General features: G+C 40.6%; 2 protein-coding genes across 2 annotated transcripts in view; both read right to left on the bottom strand.

The window, feature by feature from the left end:
* DERA (deoxyribose-phosphate aldolase) overlaps positions 1–4,661 on the bottom strand; it is a 53,197-nt gene extending 48,536 nt beyond the window's left edge. The window contains exon 1 of the mRNA XM_042837863.1: positions 4,581–4,661. Coding sequence (XP_042693797.1) covers positions 4,581–4,611 — 31 coding nt within the window. The 5' untranslated portion in view covers positions 4,612–4,661. The remainder of the gene's footprint in view (positions 1–4,580) is intronic.
* Positions 4,662–6,878: 2,217 nt separating this feature from the next.
* On the bottom strand, positions 6,879–15,865 carry LOC122170799 (serine/threonine kinase receptor associated protein). The gene is made up of 10 exons (XM_042837984.1): positions 15,670–15,865; positions 14,384–14,519; positions 13,558–13,639; positions 13,233–13,305; positions 12,574–12,670; positions 9,976–10,113; positions 9,228–9,364; positions 8,357–8,506; positions 7,711–7,776; positions 6,879–7,419 (listed from the first exon to the last, which is right to left on the bottom strand). The coding sequence occupies exons 1-10, from the start codon at positions 15,779–15,781 to the stop codon at positions 7,358–7,360; spliced, it is 1,053 nt and encodes a 350-aa protein (XP_042693918.1). The 5' UTR covers positions 15,782–15,865; the 3' UTR covers positions 6,879–7,357.
* Between the last annotated feature and the right edge of the window lie 2,289 nt (positions 15,866–18,154).

The following is an 18,154-nucleotide window of genomic DNA, read 5'->3' as shown; positions in this document are numbered from 1 at the left end:
AAAAGAAAAGAAAAGAAAAGAAAAGAAAAGAAAAGAAAAGAAAAGAACAGTGGAAGTAAAATAAGCTACTACTTCTGCTAACTAATCTTCACCCGTTGCTGCTTTTAAAGGAATGAGTAACCTGATATGCTTATTCTTATGGTTCATTTTAAAAATTCTATTCAGAACCAAAAGGCCCTTGGTTAATTATGTAATAAAAAGAATGCATAGCAAAGAAGGACAAAGGCTCTGGTGATGCGCAGCAGCAGATGGAGACTTCTGTCTGACACAGATCTTCCATTCAAGCCCACTTCTCCATTATTTAAAGCAGTGGGCAAGTGAAAACAAATACAGCTCACCACAATTGTCTCTAAATAGACTTTTAAGTCTGCCATGTGAGGTCTCACCAAATAAATGTATGTGTCTCTATTCATCACTCTAAAAATCACTTACAACTCCAGTTTATTCTTCTTTTTCTCATTAAAAAAGCAGAATAAAATCATTATTTCAAATAGAACTGACCGCCTTTGGATTCTGCCCCCCCTCCACCCCCCCAAGCTTTATAATTTAGTATCTGGCCTTGGAAAACTTATATTTAATTGGTCTTATTCCCCTCGTTGTGAGCATGTTTTTTTTTTTATTTTTTTTTTTTTTTTAAATAAGTCATCTGCTAGTCATCTGTACAATCATGTGGCTTCAGGGATAAGAGTAATTAAAGCAGTTACACTATAGCTAATTAGCCAATATTCTGTAATCACTCTTCAAGTTTACTTTTTCCTCTAAAGACATTTGAAAAAATCATATTCAAAATCTTAACAGGAAATTCAACTCCTTCCTTCGAGAACATGAATCCAAAAATACCAAGCAGTTCCTCAGAAAATAAATAAAACTACTTCATTAGTATAATTACATAAATATCTAAGATATCTAACACATGCCTCGTAAAAAAGACTCAGCATTTTAGAAAATGTGTACATGTTACCCTTCAGATGGCGAAACAGAAAGCTAAAAAATGCCTGAGGCTGTAGTTTCACAAGCATTTCAAAGCAGCTCTGTCCCCATAAGAAGCTGCCCCCCAACTGTTTATTTCCTCCTCTGTGCCAAAAACAGCATGTGTGCTCCTCCTTACCATGAACACATGATAAAATGGAGTGATGAAAGCTATTATTTCTGGAGAAACGATTATGAAACTGTGTCCTCAACATTTACTGGAGAAATGAAATGCTCAAGTGAATGCAGGCTGAATCCAGCTGGCCATTTGTAGCTGAGGAAAAGACTTCAGGATCAGATCTTGTTGAAGAGCTATGTTACCAAGTAAGCTGTTTACAGGCTTGAGGGTAATTCTTTTTTTTTTTTTTTTAACACAGAAGCTGTAAACATTTTCTCATAGTGATTGTTTCAATAGATCTATTTTGTTTTCATACTGAGTTCTTCTTATATGAGAGAAGTTAGGTCTGCAAGTCGTCAGTATTCACACCACGGCATAAACCCAACTAGAAATAAGTTCAACTACATTGCGACATTGGTGAGATCACACAGTGTTGAGTGTTGGTCACATGAAACAGCTCAGTGCCCTCCAAAGCATTTTGAAAACCACTGATAAGCCTTTTCCCAGAATGTCAGCTGTTCTATGAGCTGTAGAAGAACTGGAGCTTGATTTCCTGCAGCTCTGAGTCCCTCACTCCTTCCCTTGCTGCAGAGACTTCTCCTTATCCCAATAGTCCAGCTGTCCTGATATGGTCCGTATGACCATGGAGTAAGGCAGGACATCATTACTTGAATACAGACAAATTAAAGGTGTAATGAGGAGCCATGTCATTGCTGAGCTGTGCCTGCTCTGCTTTTGCACCAACAGTGGAAGCAGTTCAGTCATTCTGCCCAATGACTTCATTATCTTTGAGATATCTGTCTTTATTTCAAGTATGATTAAAGTTATCCAGCAGATTCAGAAAGTGTTAAAGAGGAAAGAGTGAAGGAACAGAGCCACTGTAACTGATAAAAACAGCCATTAATATATTAGAACATAATTACGCTGTCTTGAAAAGGGATGCAACACTTCATTATCTAAATGCCACTTACCACAGGCTAGCTCTCATATGCAAATGGCTCGGAAATATCAACTACATGTAATTAAAAATATCAGTAGAAACATAATGTACGTATCTTTGGCCACTTAACTAGAAGGTTGAGCAACATGGATGGATTTTCTTTTAAAGAGTCCAAAAACACATTTTGCAAAACAACTGTAATTAATTATTCACTATTCAGAATGTATACACATACATATATGTATGTACACATATATATGAAAGAATATAATAAAATAAAAGAATATATACATATAAGTATATATACAAATAACAGAACACTTTGGGTTGGCTTTTTGGTTTGGCTGGTCTTTCACCCAACCTCATGCCCAAAGCAGAGACAGCTCTCTGCTCTGGGCATTCAACAAGGCCTTATCCTGTTGGATCTAAGAATCCTAAAAGGAAAGGACTGCACAGCACCTTTGGGCAGCCTATCCCATCACCTAACCATCTCTGCATGAAGAAATTTTTCCTCGCATCCAATTCAAACCTCTCAGGTTTCTATTCATTTCTGTTCTCTCTTGATCTCCAGCTACGCTCAGTCATGAAGAGACTGGCTCCATTTCTTTGATGCTCTCCTTGTATGGATGGGCAAGCTGCCCAAAGCTGTGTTGCTCCAGGCTGAATCAGCCCAGCTCCCTCCTCACAGGGCAGCCACTCCAGGTCACTGCCATCTTGTTGCCCCTCTGCTGTCCTTTATGAAGGAAGGCTAAGAGATCTGTAACTGGCCTGGAGAAGACTGAGAGGGGATCTTATCACTCTTTAGAAATATCTAAAGTACAGGAGTCAAGTGGATGGGGCCAGGCTCTTTTCAGTGGTGTGCAGTGACAGGACTAGGGGCAACGGGCACAAACTGGAACAAAGGAAGTTCCATAAAAATTGAGGAGGAACTTCGTTACTTTGAGAGTGACAGAGCACTGGAAGAGACTATTGAGAGAGGGTGCAGTCTCCTTCTCTGCAGATATTAAAGTCACACCTGGATGTTTTCCTTGCAACTTACTGTAGAGAGGTTGGACTAGGTGATTTCCAGAGGCTCCCTTCCAACCCCTATAATTCTATGACTGTAGCTGATTTAAAAATCACTGGGAAGGGATGGCAACAAGCAGCTGGGAGCAATGGCAGTTTAAGTTCAATTAGCTGCAACTGGCAGAGGCCACAAGTGACATACAGCCCTGAAGACATCCATCCCACTGCACTCTGTTCATAGTCTTGTGCACAAGTTAACCCTATCTCTCTGGCAGGGGGGTTGGGCATTTGTGGGAAGAGAAAGATTAACTCAGAATGTTTGGAATGTACTCAAAGATCGTTTTGGTGGGTCCAAAAAACAAAGACTATAATTTGCTGGTAAGTCGCACATTCCGTACTTCTTTTCCAGCCAAACATTAATGAGCTCACCTGTCTCTACCAATGATTTCATACTTGGCAGCACTGCCTTCCTTACAGGTAATCCTACCTGTTGGAAGACAACTGTTTGATAGAACTGGACTGATTCAAGTTTCTTGAGTTCCTGCACAGACGGCAACTCAACTGTAAGCAAAAATTTACAGTAAGAAGTAGAACATGTGCCTAGCTTACAATAGATGGAACGTATGTGCAAATTCCTGTGCTGGCTTCTTTTTGTAACAGACACAAAAGTTTTGCTACTACATTATTAACACATTTTTTTTTCAGCAAAGAAAAAGATGCTGTTCAGATGGTTACAGTTCAAACTCACCTGTTTCTGCAAGCAGCCCAAGGATAAGCACATCAGAGGGCAATGTGACAGCTCACTTTTAGAGCTACGTGTCAGTCACTGTGCAGAATGACAACAGAGTTAACTTCAAGTAGTCCACAGGCTAATCCTTTACATTGTGTATTAACTCTGTGAAAGCGTGTGCCCTCATGCTAGAGTGTAACAGTGCTGTGTGCCTCCTGTGCTCTGAGACCTGCTGCTCTCCCTCTGCCATAACATCACTTCTGAATCTCCTACACTTAATGTACTGCTGCTCTATGGACCAAACTGCCATACCCCTCCTTAAAGTGGCCGCTCAAGAGGCTGGTCACCTGAATGTAGCCCACCACTGCACTCGTGTTTGGCTGCGTGGAGAAGTGGGAAGGCTGCTTCTCCTTCGCTGAGCCTGGCAGCAAGAATACAGGTTCCACACAGGCAGTGGCACGGAAAAGCCCATCTGGATGGGTCATTAGATAAGGCTCGGCCAGCGAAGATCGGCTGCAGACATCAGGAGAAGCTTCAGCAAATAGGCGGCAAACGAAAAATCAAAAGTGAGGCAATGAGAAGCATTTTGAACAGTTTGGGTGAAAGGAAGGGAGAAGGAAACGCACTCAAAAGGTTTGGCTCGGCCAGGAGCCGGCACGCTGGAGGCGATGTGACACGGCAGCGAGACGCGGCCGTGGGAACATCAAACCTCGTGTGGACACGGCAGCGGGCTCCCGCCGCTCTCCAGCCCTCGTACGGAGCAAAAGGCCCTGCCCGAGCCCCGCAAAGTTCCCGTCCCGCAGGCCGCCGACCCTTACCCAGCTCGGTGCCCGCGTTTCTAGCCGCCATGGCCCGCGCTCACGGGCCCGAGCGGGGCGGGGAGAGGCAGGCAACGCCGGTCCCGCCCCGCGCCGGCAGGAAGCAGAGCCGGCAGCGGAGGTCGCGTCGGCTGCTCTGCCCCAGGGAGACAGCCGTCCCGGGAAGCCCCGGGCACCGGCACGACAAGCGAGAGCGAAAAACAAAGGCACGAAGGCGGGACGTGGCGACGCCGGGTGCCCCTGCACCCACATGGCCGCTTCGACTTTTTTTGAGAGGAGCGGGCGGACGCCATCCCGCTGCTCCGCCCCGGGAACGGCAGCACGGAGCGCAGGCCGCCGCCACGCTGCTGAGGTCAAAGAGCTCTTCAGGCTCCTGACGCTGACAGAATAAGGTCGCTACATGCTTGCTTTGTACAGCCTTCTAGTGACACCAGCAAAAATCATAGAATCCTCAGAGTTGGAAGGGACTTCTGAAGGCCACTTAGTCCAACGCCCCTGCAATGAACGAGGACACCACAGCTACATCAGATTGTCCAGGGCCTGATCCAGCCTTCCCTTGGAAAGACTTCAGGGACAGGGAATCAGCCACATCACTAGGCAGCCTATTCCAGTTCTTAACATCCTCACTGTAAAATGCTATCTAAAATGTATCTAACCTAAATCTACCCTCCTTGAGCTTGAAACCATTTCCCCTTGTTCTGTCACCACAGACTGCTGAACAGTGTCCCCTTCCTTCCTGTAGCTCCCCTTTCAGTACTGAAAGCCCCACTATCAGGTCACCTTGCAGCCTTCTGCAAGCTGAACACCATCAGCTCTCTCAGCTTCTCCTCACAGGAGAAGTGTTCCATTCCATGGATGGAACAACCTATGGAAATAGAAATCTAACAATAAGGCCATTGACAATTTCATGAGCTTTTTTTTTTTTTTTCTTCCTTAGATTTGTAATGATGCAAGATTCCAGGAAAAAAAATTAAACATCATCAACATGAACATTTGCAATTTCAGCCCTACTCATTAACCCCGAGCATGGAAAGCACAAACTCACAACAGCATCTGGGAAAGCAACAAAGGGCCAAAGCGCTTATGTTTGAATGTTAGTGCAGCATTCTCTGTGAAACACTCAGCAGTCTACTTGACATACAGCACAAGAAGGTTCATTAAGGTGTGGAGGGGGGCCTTCTGGTTTTAAACACATCTTATTCAGCTGGTAAAGTAAGGAAGGATGAATTCTGGAATCCTCATAAGCCATAAATAAATTAGTAATTACTAAAATGAACTATTAGCAGTAAGTGAGAGGGACATTTGTTTTAAGGTTAAAATTTGAAGAGATTATTCAAAAATTAACTTCGTAGTTAAGTTACTCAATTGACAAATTCCTAATGATACCAAGAAACCAAGACTGATTTTATCCTTCTTTATTTTCCTTATTTACTCTTTTCCTCCCCCTTCCACAGAATAAATTAAGGCTGCAGTCAACCTCCAGAGACAGAGTCCAAACCCCCTACTCAGGCAGGGTCAGCTGAGAGCCACGTCCAGTTGGGTTCTACGCATCTTCAACATGGAAGAGGTTTCCTGGAAAGGCTGTAGAGGCTTCTAAATCTGACTGCCCTCACAGAGAAAGTATTTTCTTATGCTTAGACCTCTGTTTCAAATTATATTCAGGTTTTCAAAAGTTAGGCTTTAGTTTTCTTCTAACATTACTGGATGCCACTAAGAGTCAGAAAATTAAGGACAAATCTCAATATGGAAGAAAAAAAAAAAAAAAAAAAAAAAAATATCAGGAAAGTATATGACCATATGATTATATAGTGTTTTTCCTTCCCAAAAAGAACAACTTATGCAAGTCTTTCAGCATTAACATTAAAGGAAATGACAAGCAGAATGGCAATATTTTCTTTAATGATGAAAGTATGGGTTTTGACCTTGAGAGTGTAACTTTTTCCATTCAGTTTATAGAACTAAACCCAAGGTTTTTTTTTCTTTTTTTTGTTTTTTTTTTTTTTTTTTACAAACTCAGCCAACCTCTGAGATTTTCATGTACAACCACGTATTTCAGTCAGTACATTTAGTTTAGGAGTTCCCAATGCTTTTGATTTAGAGACTCACTTTTACATTCAAAAGTTAAAGAATAAAATGATGCAAGGCTTACATATCAAGAAACTTGCCACTCTCTGGACCAAACACTAAAACATTCTTATTGCTTTCTCTCTGTATAATACAAAAACAGATGCTAGAGAGTATTATACTATTAATTTGGCTGCTTTTCAATTCCATGAACCCAATGCTAAACAGTAAAGCTAGGAGTTTTGAGAGGCATTTTATTTAGACAACTGAAAACAGTTAAACATTCAGAAGCAGTGTACAATGAAACAAAAACTGAATACTTTTGGTACATAATCCCCTTTTCAACTAAAGCCAAATCTTCCAACTTTAAAGGAAAAAAAAAAAAAAATGGGTAAAAGCCATATTTTTTCTCTGTAATAAAGAAAACACACTACAATGAGTCTAATTGAAATTGGAGAGACTGGATCTTGGCTTGCACACTTCTTTCAAAAGACAGCAGGCAGTTATGCTAAAAAGATAGCAAAACTCTACTACTTGTCTTTTTTTGGATACTCAGTTCTCTTACAGACAACACCTAGCCAGTTCCACTGCATTCTCATCAATTACTGCCCATCTTTGCCTTATGTAGAGAGTGCACTCTGGAAGGCTGCTGTTTATCACTGCTCACTTGATTTAGTCTTGTATGTCCATACGTTGCATAACAGTTGAGATAATCACGCCTTAACTTCAGGAGTTGAGCTGTACACTGAATCTGAGTTTTCAGAGGCAACTTCTTCTGCAATTAAAGAAAGAATCAATTTACATACATAAACCAAAGAACGCTGCAGTGATGTTTTAAAGACTGGTTTAGTTTTCTTTTCCACTTAACCCAATTGAGATTTTTCTACCCTATCTGCTAAGTTTGCAAGATCACACAGCTCTTGTCACTATTTTGACACTTAACATAGTTTCCTAGAAAAACATGCTCAAAGATCTTTAGATGAGTGAAAAATGCCAGAAGGTACTTGGAAAAAAGTTAAGACTTCTTCAGTAGGAAAGAGTTAAAGTTGGCAGTTCAACGTATTACCTATTTCCTCCTCTGCAGTTCCTGGAAGAGTAGTCCTTGCTTTCGCTGCTTCTGCATTCTCCTCTTCTGTAGGGAGGAGAAAAAATGGTTAGTACCTTCCCTTCCACTCAACACAGAGTAAAAAGTGGGTTTCACTCTGAAAACAAAAAAAATTCCCACTTATTTATTGTTAAGGAGAAAGAGCTGGGTAAGCAATTCCATCAACTGTTGCTTGTTTGCTGTTTTCTAAGCACTGCCTCCCCATGAGCTCCCTCCCCCCAAAAATACTAGAGAAAGTAGAAAAAGCTTATAAGAATCTAGAGAAAGTACAGAGAAAGCTTGAAAGAATCTGCAGAAGGAGGGGTATATGTCTTAACTATTCACAAAATTATTTCAAACCTCTTGCTCTATAACATGAAGATTTGAGGCCATACAAGCAATTTGATACAAAGTACCAATATTAATTAAGCTCTCATTTAAGTTGCTTAAATGACAGCTACAGAAGTCAAATCTTAAATCCCACAGACTTGAGTGTCACTGAAGATGCCAAATGACAGTAGAGATCCTGTAACAAATTCAGATGATGTTTGCCATTTATATTACTACTAAGATTTTTGAACGAAGCAGCCAAGTAACCAGGAAAAAGAAAACAAAAGCACACACTCACCAGGAACTACGCACTTCCAAAGACCATAGGTTTTCCCTACTGTTGTCTGCCACAGCCTTAGTGTACCATCCTCTGAGCCACTGGCATATAACTCCCCATCAGGGCTAAATCTCACACAATGAATTGGACCAAAGTGCCCTTTGTAAGATTCTATGAAGAGAACATATCAAGGCCAATAATTTCTAACTTCAAGCAACAGCAAAAATAAATGAGTAAAAACTAACTAGAAGGGGAAGAGAAATATGAATTGGGAGAAACTTCTCCAATACTTTATTTTTAATACAAAACAACATCTCTAATAATTAGTATCCTCACAACTTTTAATGAAGTATTGTTATCTGAATTAAATGCAAGACAGGCATCTAATTATTATAAGCAAAATTACAAAGCAAGCCAACAGCATAGAATACACGTGCTCTGTTTCATCAACCACTTCCCATATACACATCTATGTAACTTTAAACAAAGACAGGAGCAATAGATGAAAATACACTTAAAAATGCATTACAGTTGGCCAGCATTAAAATACAGTCCAGTAACTGTGATTCATTAGACATAATGAATGCCACAGTGTGACATTTAAGTTAACATATAGTTTGCTATTGCAGCAGTATGGGATGACTCACTTTTTTTTTTCCTCCCTAATAGCTGCACAGCTATTTAGTGGAGGCTTTAATTAGATCTATAAGAGTAACATTAGGTATACTAACAAAGGACAAAGCCTCCTAACTGACTACTTACCTTTCCATTATCTTGAACTCAAATAAGGCTGTAGCACAGCCTGCTCTACAAGTTTAATTCATCACCCACTATGTCATTTAGCAAATACCTGTCAGAACTTGTTTTTTTTTATTATTGAAGTCAAACATACCTAATTCTTCTCCTGTGTTATAGTCATATTTATAGAGTTTAAAATCTTCACCACCTGCAACCAAACATTCTTTCTCTGGGTGAAGTGATGCAGAATTGATTGTAGCAGGTGCTTCAAATGATTTAATCTGCTCTAGACTGAAGGAGGAGAAAAAGTTATTTTAATAAAGGTCCTGAAAGCAAAGGAATTGTGATTATAAAAATCACATTTTATTAAAAAAAAAAAAAAAAAAAAAAAAAACCCACACACAACCAAAAGTAAAACAACAGAAGACACCCACATGCAGTTTCCAAAACTAATTTTAACACTAGCAAGTCAAGCTCATAAACTTTAGAAACAGCAAGTTCAGAATAAGCAAAATACATAGAATAAGTTCACACATTTCAAACTACTTTCTGGTACATGTTTATGACTGCAACTTGCTTTAAAACATCATAGAAATTGTATAAGTTAGTTCTCTTAAAGCAATAAACTGAACTATGGATGAAAATCTTATTTAATGACAACTCCAACTAGTTTTGAGCTATTAAAATGGTATTGATCCATTACAGCCTACCATCTTGCAGACAGTTAGAGTCCACTATTTTAGAAAAGGACAGTTGTTTCAGACTTTGCCTCTGACAACATGGTAGGTAAAGATATCTATTGGCATCAGTTCTAACAGCTTTGTGACCTTGCCCTTGTACTGTCAGTTTTCCTCACAATCAAACCCGTAACAAGTCAGAAAGATGCTCTGTTTTGGACTCACGTTTCCGCACTATGAAAAGCGATAGTCTTCCCATAGGTTATCACAAGTATTTGCCCTTCTGGAACATACTCCATGCTGCTCACAGACATTGCAACATTTAGCGCCTTCACTTCAGTCATGGTACTCCTGTCCCAGAGGCTTAAGAAAAATCAGAAAGACTCTCAGATCAGTTCAGCAAATCAGTTTCCACCTCCACCCATGGCACGCTGTGGTTGCAAAAAGCCACCTGAAGAACATTCCACAGACACTTTAGCATGCTTTACTTTGCTTTGCTTTACTTACATGAGAATTAAGGCACGTTTATATTAGAATACTGCTACTGTTAAAATTTAATAACAACGTTAAACAGCATGCATACTGTTTTACTGTTTAATTACTCAAGGATTCTTTTAAAAAGCTAAAAGCTTATTACATGTCTCCTGAACAATACAGCTTTCTAGAAGCAAAGCTTTAAGACTGCATTCTACCTTTTTAAACTCAAAACACAATGAGGTATAATACTAATTTAAGAAAATGTTAGACTCATTGAATATAATTCAGCACTTTACCTAGGCAGGCAAGAAATATCTGTATAGAAATCAAATTAAATCGTAACAAACTGTCCCACACAACATCCTGGTCACCAAATTGGAAAAAAATGGATTTGATGGATGAACCACTTGCCAGATAAGGAATTGGCTGGATGGCTGCACTCAAGAGTTGCAGCCAACAGCTCAGTGCCCAACTGGTGAGAGACCAGTGATGAGTGGCATTCCTCAGGGAAAGGTTCTGGGACTGATACTATTTAATACCTTTGTAGGTGACATGGACAGCGAGATTGAGTGCACCCTCAGCAAGTTTGCAGATGACACCAAGCTGAATGGTGCAGTTAACACACTAGAGAGAAGGGATGCATCTCTAGCAAGACAGGCTTGAGAGGTGGGCTCACGAAAACTCATAAAGTTCAAGAAGGCCAAGTGCGAGGTCCTGCACCAGAACTGGGGCAAACTTAAACACAGGTACAGGTTGAGCAGATAATAGCTTGAGAACAGCCCTGAGGAGAAGGTTTTGGGAATGTTGTTTGATGAAATTCAACGAGCCAGCAATGCACACCGGCAGCCCAGAAGGCCAACTGCATCCTGGGCTGCAATTGTGTGTGACCAGCAGGTCGAGGGAGGTGATTCTGCCCCTCTACTCTGCCCTCATGAGACCCCACCTGGAGTACTGCGTCCAGTTCTGGGACCTCCAACACAAGAAGAATATCAAGATGTTGGAGCAGGTCCAGAGGAGGGACACCAAGATGATCAGAGGGCTAGAGCACTTCCTCTACAGGAATATACTGAGAGCACTGGGGTTCTTCAGCCTGGAGAAGAGAATGCTCTAGGGGAACCTTACAGCAGCATTCCAGTACATGAAGGGGCCGAGAGGAAAGCTGGAGAGGGACTTCTTAGAAGGGCATGTAGCAACAGGACGAGGGTAAATGGTTTTAAACTGGAAGAAGGTAGATTCAGACTAGACATTAGGAAGAAATTCTTTAGCGTGAGGGTGGTGAGACACTGTAACTGGTCACCCAGTGAGGTTGTGGATGCTTCCACTTTGGAGGCATTCAAGGCCAGACTGGATGGGCTTTGAGCAACCTGGTCCAAGGGGAGACGTCCCTGACTACAGCAGGGGAGTTGGAAGTAGATCATCTTAACAGTCCTTCCAAACCAAACTATTCTATGATTCAGTAAAATAAGAAACTTATAAGTTAACTGAATGCTGTATTTCTATTTCTAAAATTCAGAGAAAAAAAAAAGAAAAGATCAGTCTTTTGCCTATCTGGAATAAAGAAACTGAAGAGAAATGGAACCAAAAAAGAAACAAGGAGACTACAACTGTGATTTCACCCTATCCACTGTCCTTCCACAAAGCAGAAAGCCACTATTATTCTGTGCCATAAACATAATAATAATGAGACATTAGGCATGAGATGATGCTGATCGTATCAACCAGAAAGCTGAGGAATCAGCAAGGCACATCTTCCTTTTTTGGTGAGCATAGTTTGAGGAAGGATCTTTGTTATTTGACCTCCCCAGTAGCCAAGTCTGTCTAAGTTTTACCCATCTACATTTAACTGGATGATCTATCTTATAAAACCACAAAAGCTTTCTCAACTTACCAACATGGTAGAGAAAGACAGCTATGACTATTAAGAGTGCATTGAGAGGCTTCTCCAGAAGAGGCTTCCCTGCTTTTTATCTCAGCCCTCGCCTTATGCATGTTTCAGGGCTTGACTGCAGAAGACAAGGCAGTGACACTTCATCTAATATCTTCACAAGACCTCAGCTAGCAATTAATTTCCTCCAGGATTACGAAAAATCAAATTAATTCTACTATTCAGTTATCAAAGACCACCTCTTCCCATCAGGGAGGACATGCTTATGGTGCAAATCAGAATTACCACAAAAATTACATCTCCAGCAACATATAAAAATTGGTTTACATGAGCATATGCTAATCTAGAATCAAACAGCCTGTGTTACCATTTCCCAAGGCAAGAACAACCTTCTGACAGAAATCGTGCACTATAATTAAGTGTGAGCTTCTTAGAAAACTAGAAGTTATTTTTTTTCTTACCGGACAGTTTTATCATCAGCTGAAAGAATCTGTTTGTCATCACTGCTCCATAAAGCCTTTTTAATACCAGAAGTATGTCCACTGACAACATCAGGTTCTTAAAATAAGAACAACTATTTAGTACACATAAGAACATAAATAAACATTATGCAATAGTTTAGGAACTCTGGTAATCTATATGGATTTCTGTTTGCTAGAAAATGCAAAATTACTTCAAACACTACTGACTTTATTTACAGATTTCAATCTAGGAATCTATTCAATTGTCTAAACTTAGAGTTTCACTAGGTTAACATCAATATCAATTAGCTTTATATCCATTTTCAGCAGTTCAGTATTAATATGAATTTAAGCACAGTTAAACATGAAGAGACTTTTCCCTTTCAGGTAGTGGAACTTTAGTTAGACCTACTCATAGTAAGTCCCTATTGAAGTAAAACATGCTATCCCTGAAACGTTCATAGATAAGCTCTATTTCACTTCAAAGACTAACACAATTTGATTTAGTACATAGAAAACTGTTTGACACGTTCTTTGTAGAACAAGCTCAAGTGTGTCTTGTGTTTCACAACAAAGTCCAGAATTCATATTTAACTCGCACACAAGAAAAATCAACACAACAGAAAACCAGCAATAACCAGTTCTAAGTGCAGACTCACCTGCTTCTGGCTTGCTTAAATCATAGATGCGCAACAATTTATCTTGTCCACCTGTTAACAGATAATTGCTATCCTGAAACAGAAGTTATAAAGGGTCAACTGTATTTTGAATTGAAATATCAGCCTTCATCCAATAAGCCTTAAAATATCAGTTATTTATCTCAGACAGTTTCTAAAATATTTATTACAACTTGTTTATAAGATCAGAGCTTAAATGTATGCTACATTACTTGCCTGCCAAAACAGACACAAAAAAAGTAGCAAATAGCAAAACATACCAGAGACCTTACCTCTCTGTTGAGTATGCTATAAAGATTTTTCATACCTGTGTAAAATCCACACTTTTGACAATGTGTTTGTGAGCCAATGTGATTAGTTCATCTCCTGACACAGCATCCCACACTTTGCTAAATGACAAGAGAAAACATGTACATTTCAGTAGCTCCAGGACAAATCTGAACAGACAAATTAAGTGGTCTCTCCTAACCTACCCTATATAATCCTTCCTGACACTATTATAACATTTTTAATCTTAAATTCATTCTAATGAACTACAGACACACCACATCTTCTTTTACTGAAGTGTTTTTTGTTACTATCCCACCATTTTCTTTCACTCACTTCTTCAGGATAACACACAATCAGCATTTCAGATTTAAGACAAACAAAGGCAGCTCTTCTCCACAACTTTTACAGACTGAATTCGAATAACTGGATTTGAATCATCAAATATATTAACATACACTGCAAACAGTTCAAACAAGGAAAACAAAAATAAATGATTCACTAATATTTCTGCATGTTTCCTTCTAATAATAAGTGTCTGACTGGTACACAAAATGAAGATCACTCTTGCCACTCTGGTATAACTACAATACTAAAGTCTTGAACTGCACAGCATTGTTTATTCTAGCAAATCAGTTCATTAATTAGATATACTTGTCAAGAAGCAACCATAGTTGCTCAGCAAGATAGAATTAGCTGTAGATGCTCATAAAAATTTCAAATTCTAGTCTGTAATATAGTTATAAGGTAACAATTTACTTTAAAAAAAAAAAAAAACACAACCACAGCAACTTACTACAGACATATTAAAAAAAAGCTATTGACTGAAATCAAAATAAAGACTTGAAAAGCAGGCAATCACTTACGCTGTAAAATCTGCGGCTGCTGTAGCTGCTTTAGTGGCATCTTTGTTCAAAGTAGCACCCCAGACAGCACCTTTATGACCTAGGAATGTGCCAATCCAGTCTCCTGTGTCACCCTGACGTAGCATAGGCTTTCCATCTTCAGAAAAACAAAACCAATATTCAGACAACATAACAAAAAAGAAAGCTGTTTCAGGAAACGGTTCCCTTGCACCAAGTGGAACAGAAATTAAACCGCCATCAGACCAGCCTCCCTTAATGGAAATGCCATATTCACTATGAAGCTATTCTTTATAAAACAGCTTAGCTAAAGAACTTAAATATACAGTTGCACCTCTAGCATGCATCTAAAGTCACAAATAAAAAAATATCATTCCAAATGAATTTCAAGTTTTCTTTTGGTTTTGTTTTTACAACAGAAAGGAGCACCCTTTGTTGTTTGTCACTTTTTTTTAAATATAGTCAAATTTTCCTAGGGCTGGTCAGTTCCATTGATTTTGAAATAATATTTTCAGACTAACAAGGCACAAAAAGGAGTCTTGGGTTTATAATGAGAGATGTTTACCGAGATGCTGTAAAAATGAAATAGAAAGCCTTTATTGCGATTATTTTTTCTAGGAGGGTATCAGATACGCTTCACACAAATAAACAGAGCTGAACATGAAGTCCTCAGAAAGAATGAGGAATGTTCTTTTAAACTTGTGAACACACATGAAGATTAACTCATACACATACGAATGAAAATGCTACTCTTATAAGAAAGCAGAAGAGAGTTCTCATGGGAAAGGAAGCAGAAATCACTGCTCTGCAATCAGCAAGGCAGCTGCCACGGTTGAAAAGGAGCCGACTTTACAGGGTGTACGGGATATGTACACAAGAGGCAGTTACAGCTACTTTAAAATAACGACTTTCAAGCCTTTCCCTCACAAGCGGGATTCAACCTGAATGAATGGAAGCTCTAACACCCTGCGGGCTAAAACGCTGCAAAAACCCTCCAACCGGTTCCCTTCTCCATCTGGTCACGCTGGAAGCAGGTATTATTTTAAGAGCACCAACGCCCCGCTGAATGTTCGCCTCGACCCTCCTCCTCCTCCCCGCTCTCCCCATCGCAAACCTTTCTAATAGGTATCTGCGACCGCAGCCACGCGCAACCCGTTTACAGCGGCCCGCACACCCGCCCGCTGTGCCCACGCGGCCTCAGGGCGGAGCAGGCCCAGTGGCTGCGGCCCTTGCAAAAGGCCGGCGAGGCAAGCGCGGCCGCCCACCCCTCTCCCCCCAGCCACGCTCACCCTTGCAGGCGCTGATAAGGAAGTAGCCGTAGGGGGTGACGCCGCTGAAGGCCAGGTCCACCACGGGCCGCGTGTGCCCGGAGCACGTCAGCGGGGTCTGCCTCATGGCCATGGCGGCGGCTGAGCTCGGGACGCGCAGGGAGCTGAGCAGGGACGCGGCTATCCTACAGCCGGGCAGGAAACGGCGACCGCGGTGTTGGCGGCAGCGGCGGAAATGACGGCGGCGGAAGCGCTCCGGAGCGGAAGCTACGTCAGCCAGCGGGTGCGGAACCGGAAGTGCTAGTAGGCATTACGTGGGGGCGGAGCGTGCTCTGAGGGGGCTGAGGTGGCAGGTTGCTGGTGGGGTGCAGTTGGCGGCGCAATGCCTCCTGCTTCTACCTTCTGCTTCCTGTAGTTATAGCCCTGCGCTGTGCTAGTCAGCTCTGTTTGTAATCACTGACTTGTAATATTAAGGATTTTGTAATTTCATGGCCAGTTTTTCTTGTTTTTGTTTTGTTTTGTTTTGTTTTTTCTTCAAAATCGTAGAATCCTAAAAGTTGGAAGAAGCCCCTGAGGTCATGTAATTTACCCATCAACTCGTCACCACCATGCCCACTAGCCACGTCTCTCAGTGCCACGTGAGCGTGTTTCTTAACACCTTTCAGGGATGGTGACTCCACCACTTCCCTGAGCAGTCTATGCCAATGCCTCACTGCTTTTTGAGAAGAATTTTTTCTAATACCCAAGCTGAACCTCCCCTGATACAACTTGTTGGAAATATCCAAATAATTTATCAGGATGCCATCTCCAATAAAGCAGATTTTATTTGCAATTGCAATGGTGGGCCTCCTGCAAGCAGGAGAGTGTGCAGAAAACAGCATTGCATCTTTTATGCCCTATTACTCAACGCTTATCTCTTTCTCCCCTGATTCCTCATTGGCTGAGTACTTCAGGTTCGCAGTCTTCCCGACACTCAACTAAACATACGGATACTGGCTAAATATAATTTTTTGCTAGCTAAACATATATCACTAATTAGTTAACTTCTCACACTTGCTCATTCAGAAGGGGAATAGGGGGAGTACCTTGATGCCTGCCTGGTGCATCCCAACCTACCCACAGAGCAAGGCAATCCAGCCTTGTGTAGAGGCCCTGGCTTCTTCAATGTTTGTTTAATCTGTTTTTCTTTTGCTGAGGGTCTCTTATCCAAACAGAATACCCTACAATATACTTTCTAGTCCATAGTACTGTACTTACACTATTGCAGTTTTGCAAGCAAGAATTAATCACATAATTCATCAGCTATATTTCTAAAGCATGTTGCTAACATATATGGTATTTCTACTTTTTCACATGAGCTGTTTCTAAGGACAAGTTATAAAATACAAATACATTGTGCTCTACTTCTTCAGATCAGTTCCCCCTTTTTAATATCTAATGTAGAAACAACATTCCATTCCTACAAATGTAAGGCCATTACCTCTATTTGCTAGTTGCCTGGGAAAAGAGGCCACTCATCACCTTGCTAACACCTCCTTTCAGGGAATTGTAGAAAGTTAAAAGGTCTCCCTTGAGTGATCCCAATTTTCTCAGCAGCTCTTTATAACACTTGTGCAAGACCTTACACTTGACTTTGTTCAATTTCTTGAGGTTCTCTTGGTCCCACTGTTCGTGCCTGCCGAGGTCCCTCTTGATGGCATCCTGTTCCTCAGGTTTGTTACCACAGCACACAGCTTGTTGTCATCCGCAAACTTGCTGAGAGTGCACTCGACCCCACTATTGATATCAAAATATTGACAAACATGTTGAAGAGCATCAGCCTCAGTACTGACCTGTGTGGGACACTACTCGTCACTGATCTCCATTTGGACGTTGAGCCACTGGCCACCACTGTCTGGGTACTATCTCACAGCCAATTCCTCTTCCATCGGACAGTCTGCCCATCAAATCCACATCTTGCCAATTTGGAGAGAAGAATGTTATGGGGAACCATGTCAAAGGCCTTACTGAATTCCGATTAAGTACTGACATCCAAATAGATGATCCCTGCCTCTTAGCCCCTTTGTATCACTTCCATTTAGGTATGTTTATTACCTACAGTCTGATGATCTTTGATTTAGAAATAGATTAACTCTGTGCACTCAGGCTTGACATCTTTTAACATGGAGGTTGTAAGAGAAACAACAAACTGTAAAACAAGTACTCAAGTTTTCAAGGAAGTCTAGAAATGTATTGGAAAAAGAAGAAAGAGTAGAAAAAGTAGTTATTTACAAATGAAAGCCTCACAAGCTTAAAATAAAAATAATAAGATTTTATTTTGTTCAATTTGGTTTTAGCCAAGGTTATTATGTATCAGACAGCAGGAAAGTAAGCAAAAAAATATATATTCAAAGTTTCATATTTCTCCATTCATTATCTACATTATCTCCATTTCTTCATTATCCAAACAATTATCCTATAGAGTTAAGTAAATATTCGTTAACTCCAGCTTGTCAGGAAGTAATCA

This window comes from Centrocercus urophasianus, unplaced genomic scaffold (assembly GCF_019232065.1).
Source record: "Centrocercus urophasianus isolate 14NV4802_14NV808 unplaced genomic scaffold, USGS_Curo_1.0 seq_73, whole genome shotgun sequence".
Lineage (NCBI taxonomy): Eukaryota > Metazoa > Chordata > Aves > Galliformes > Phasianidae > Centrocercus > Centrocercus urophasianus.
This window is presented reverse-complemented; position numbering and strand designations above follow the sequence as displayed.

Bases quoted from the DNA above. Each gene is read 5' to 3' on its own strand.
- LOC122170799 (XM_042837984.1), bottom strand. From the start codon at position 15,781: ATGGCCATGAGGCAGACCCCGCTGACGTGCTCCGGGCACACGCGGCCC. The intron at 14,520-15,669 runs GTGAGCGTGGCT...GTTTTTCTGAAG, and splicing joins CCTTATCAGCGCCTGCAAGG to ATGGAAAGCCTATGCTACGT. The intron at 13,640-14,383 runs GTAAGTGATTGC...CTTGTCATTTAG, and splicing joins GCAGCCGCAGATTTTACAGC to CAAAGTGTGGGATGCTGTGT.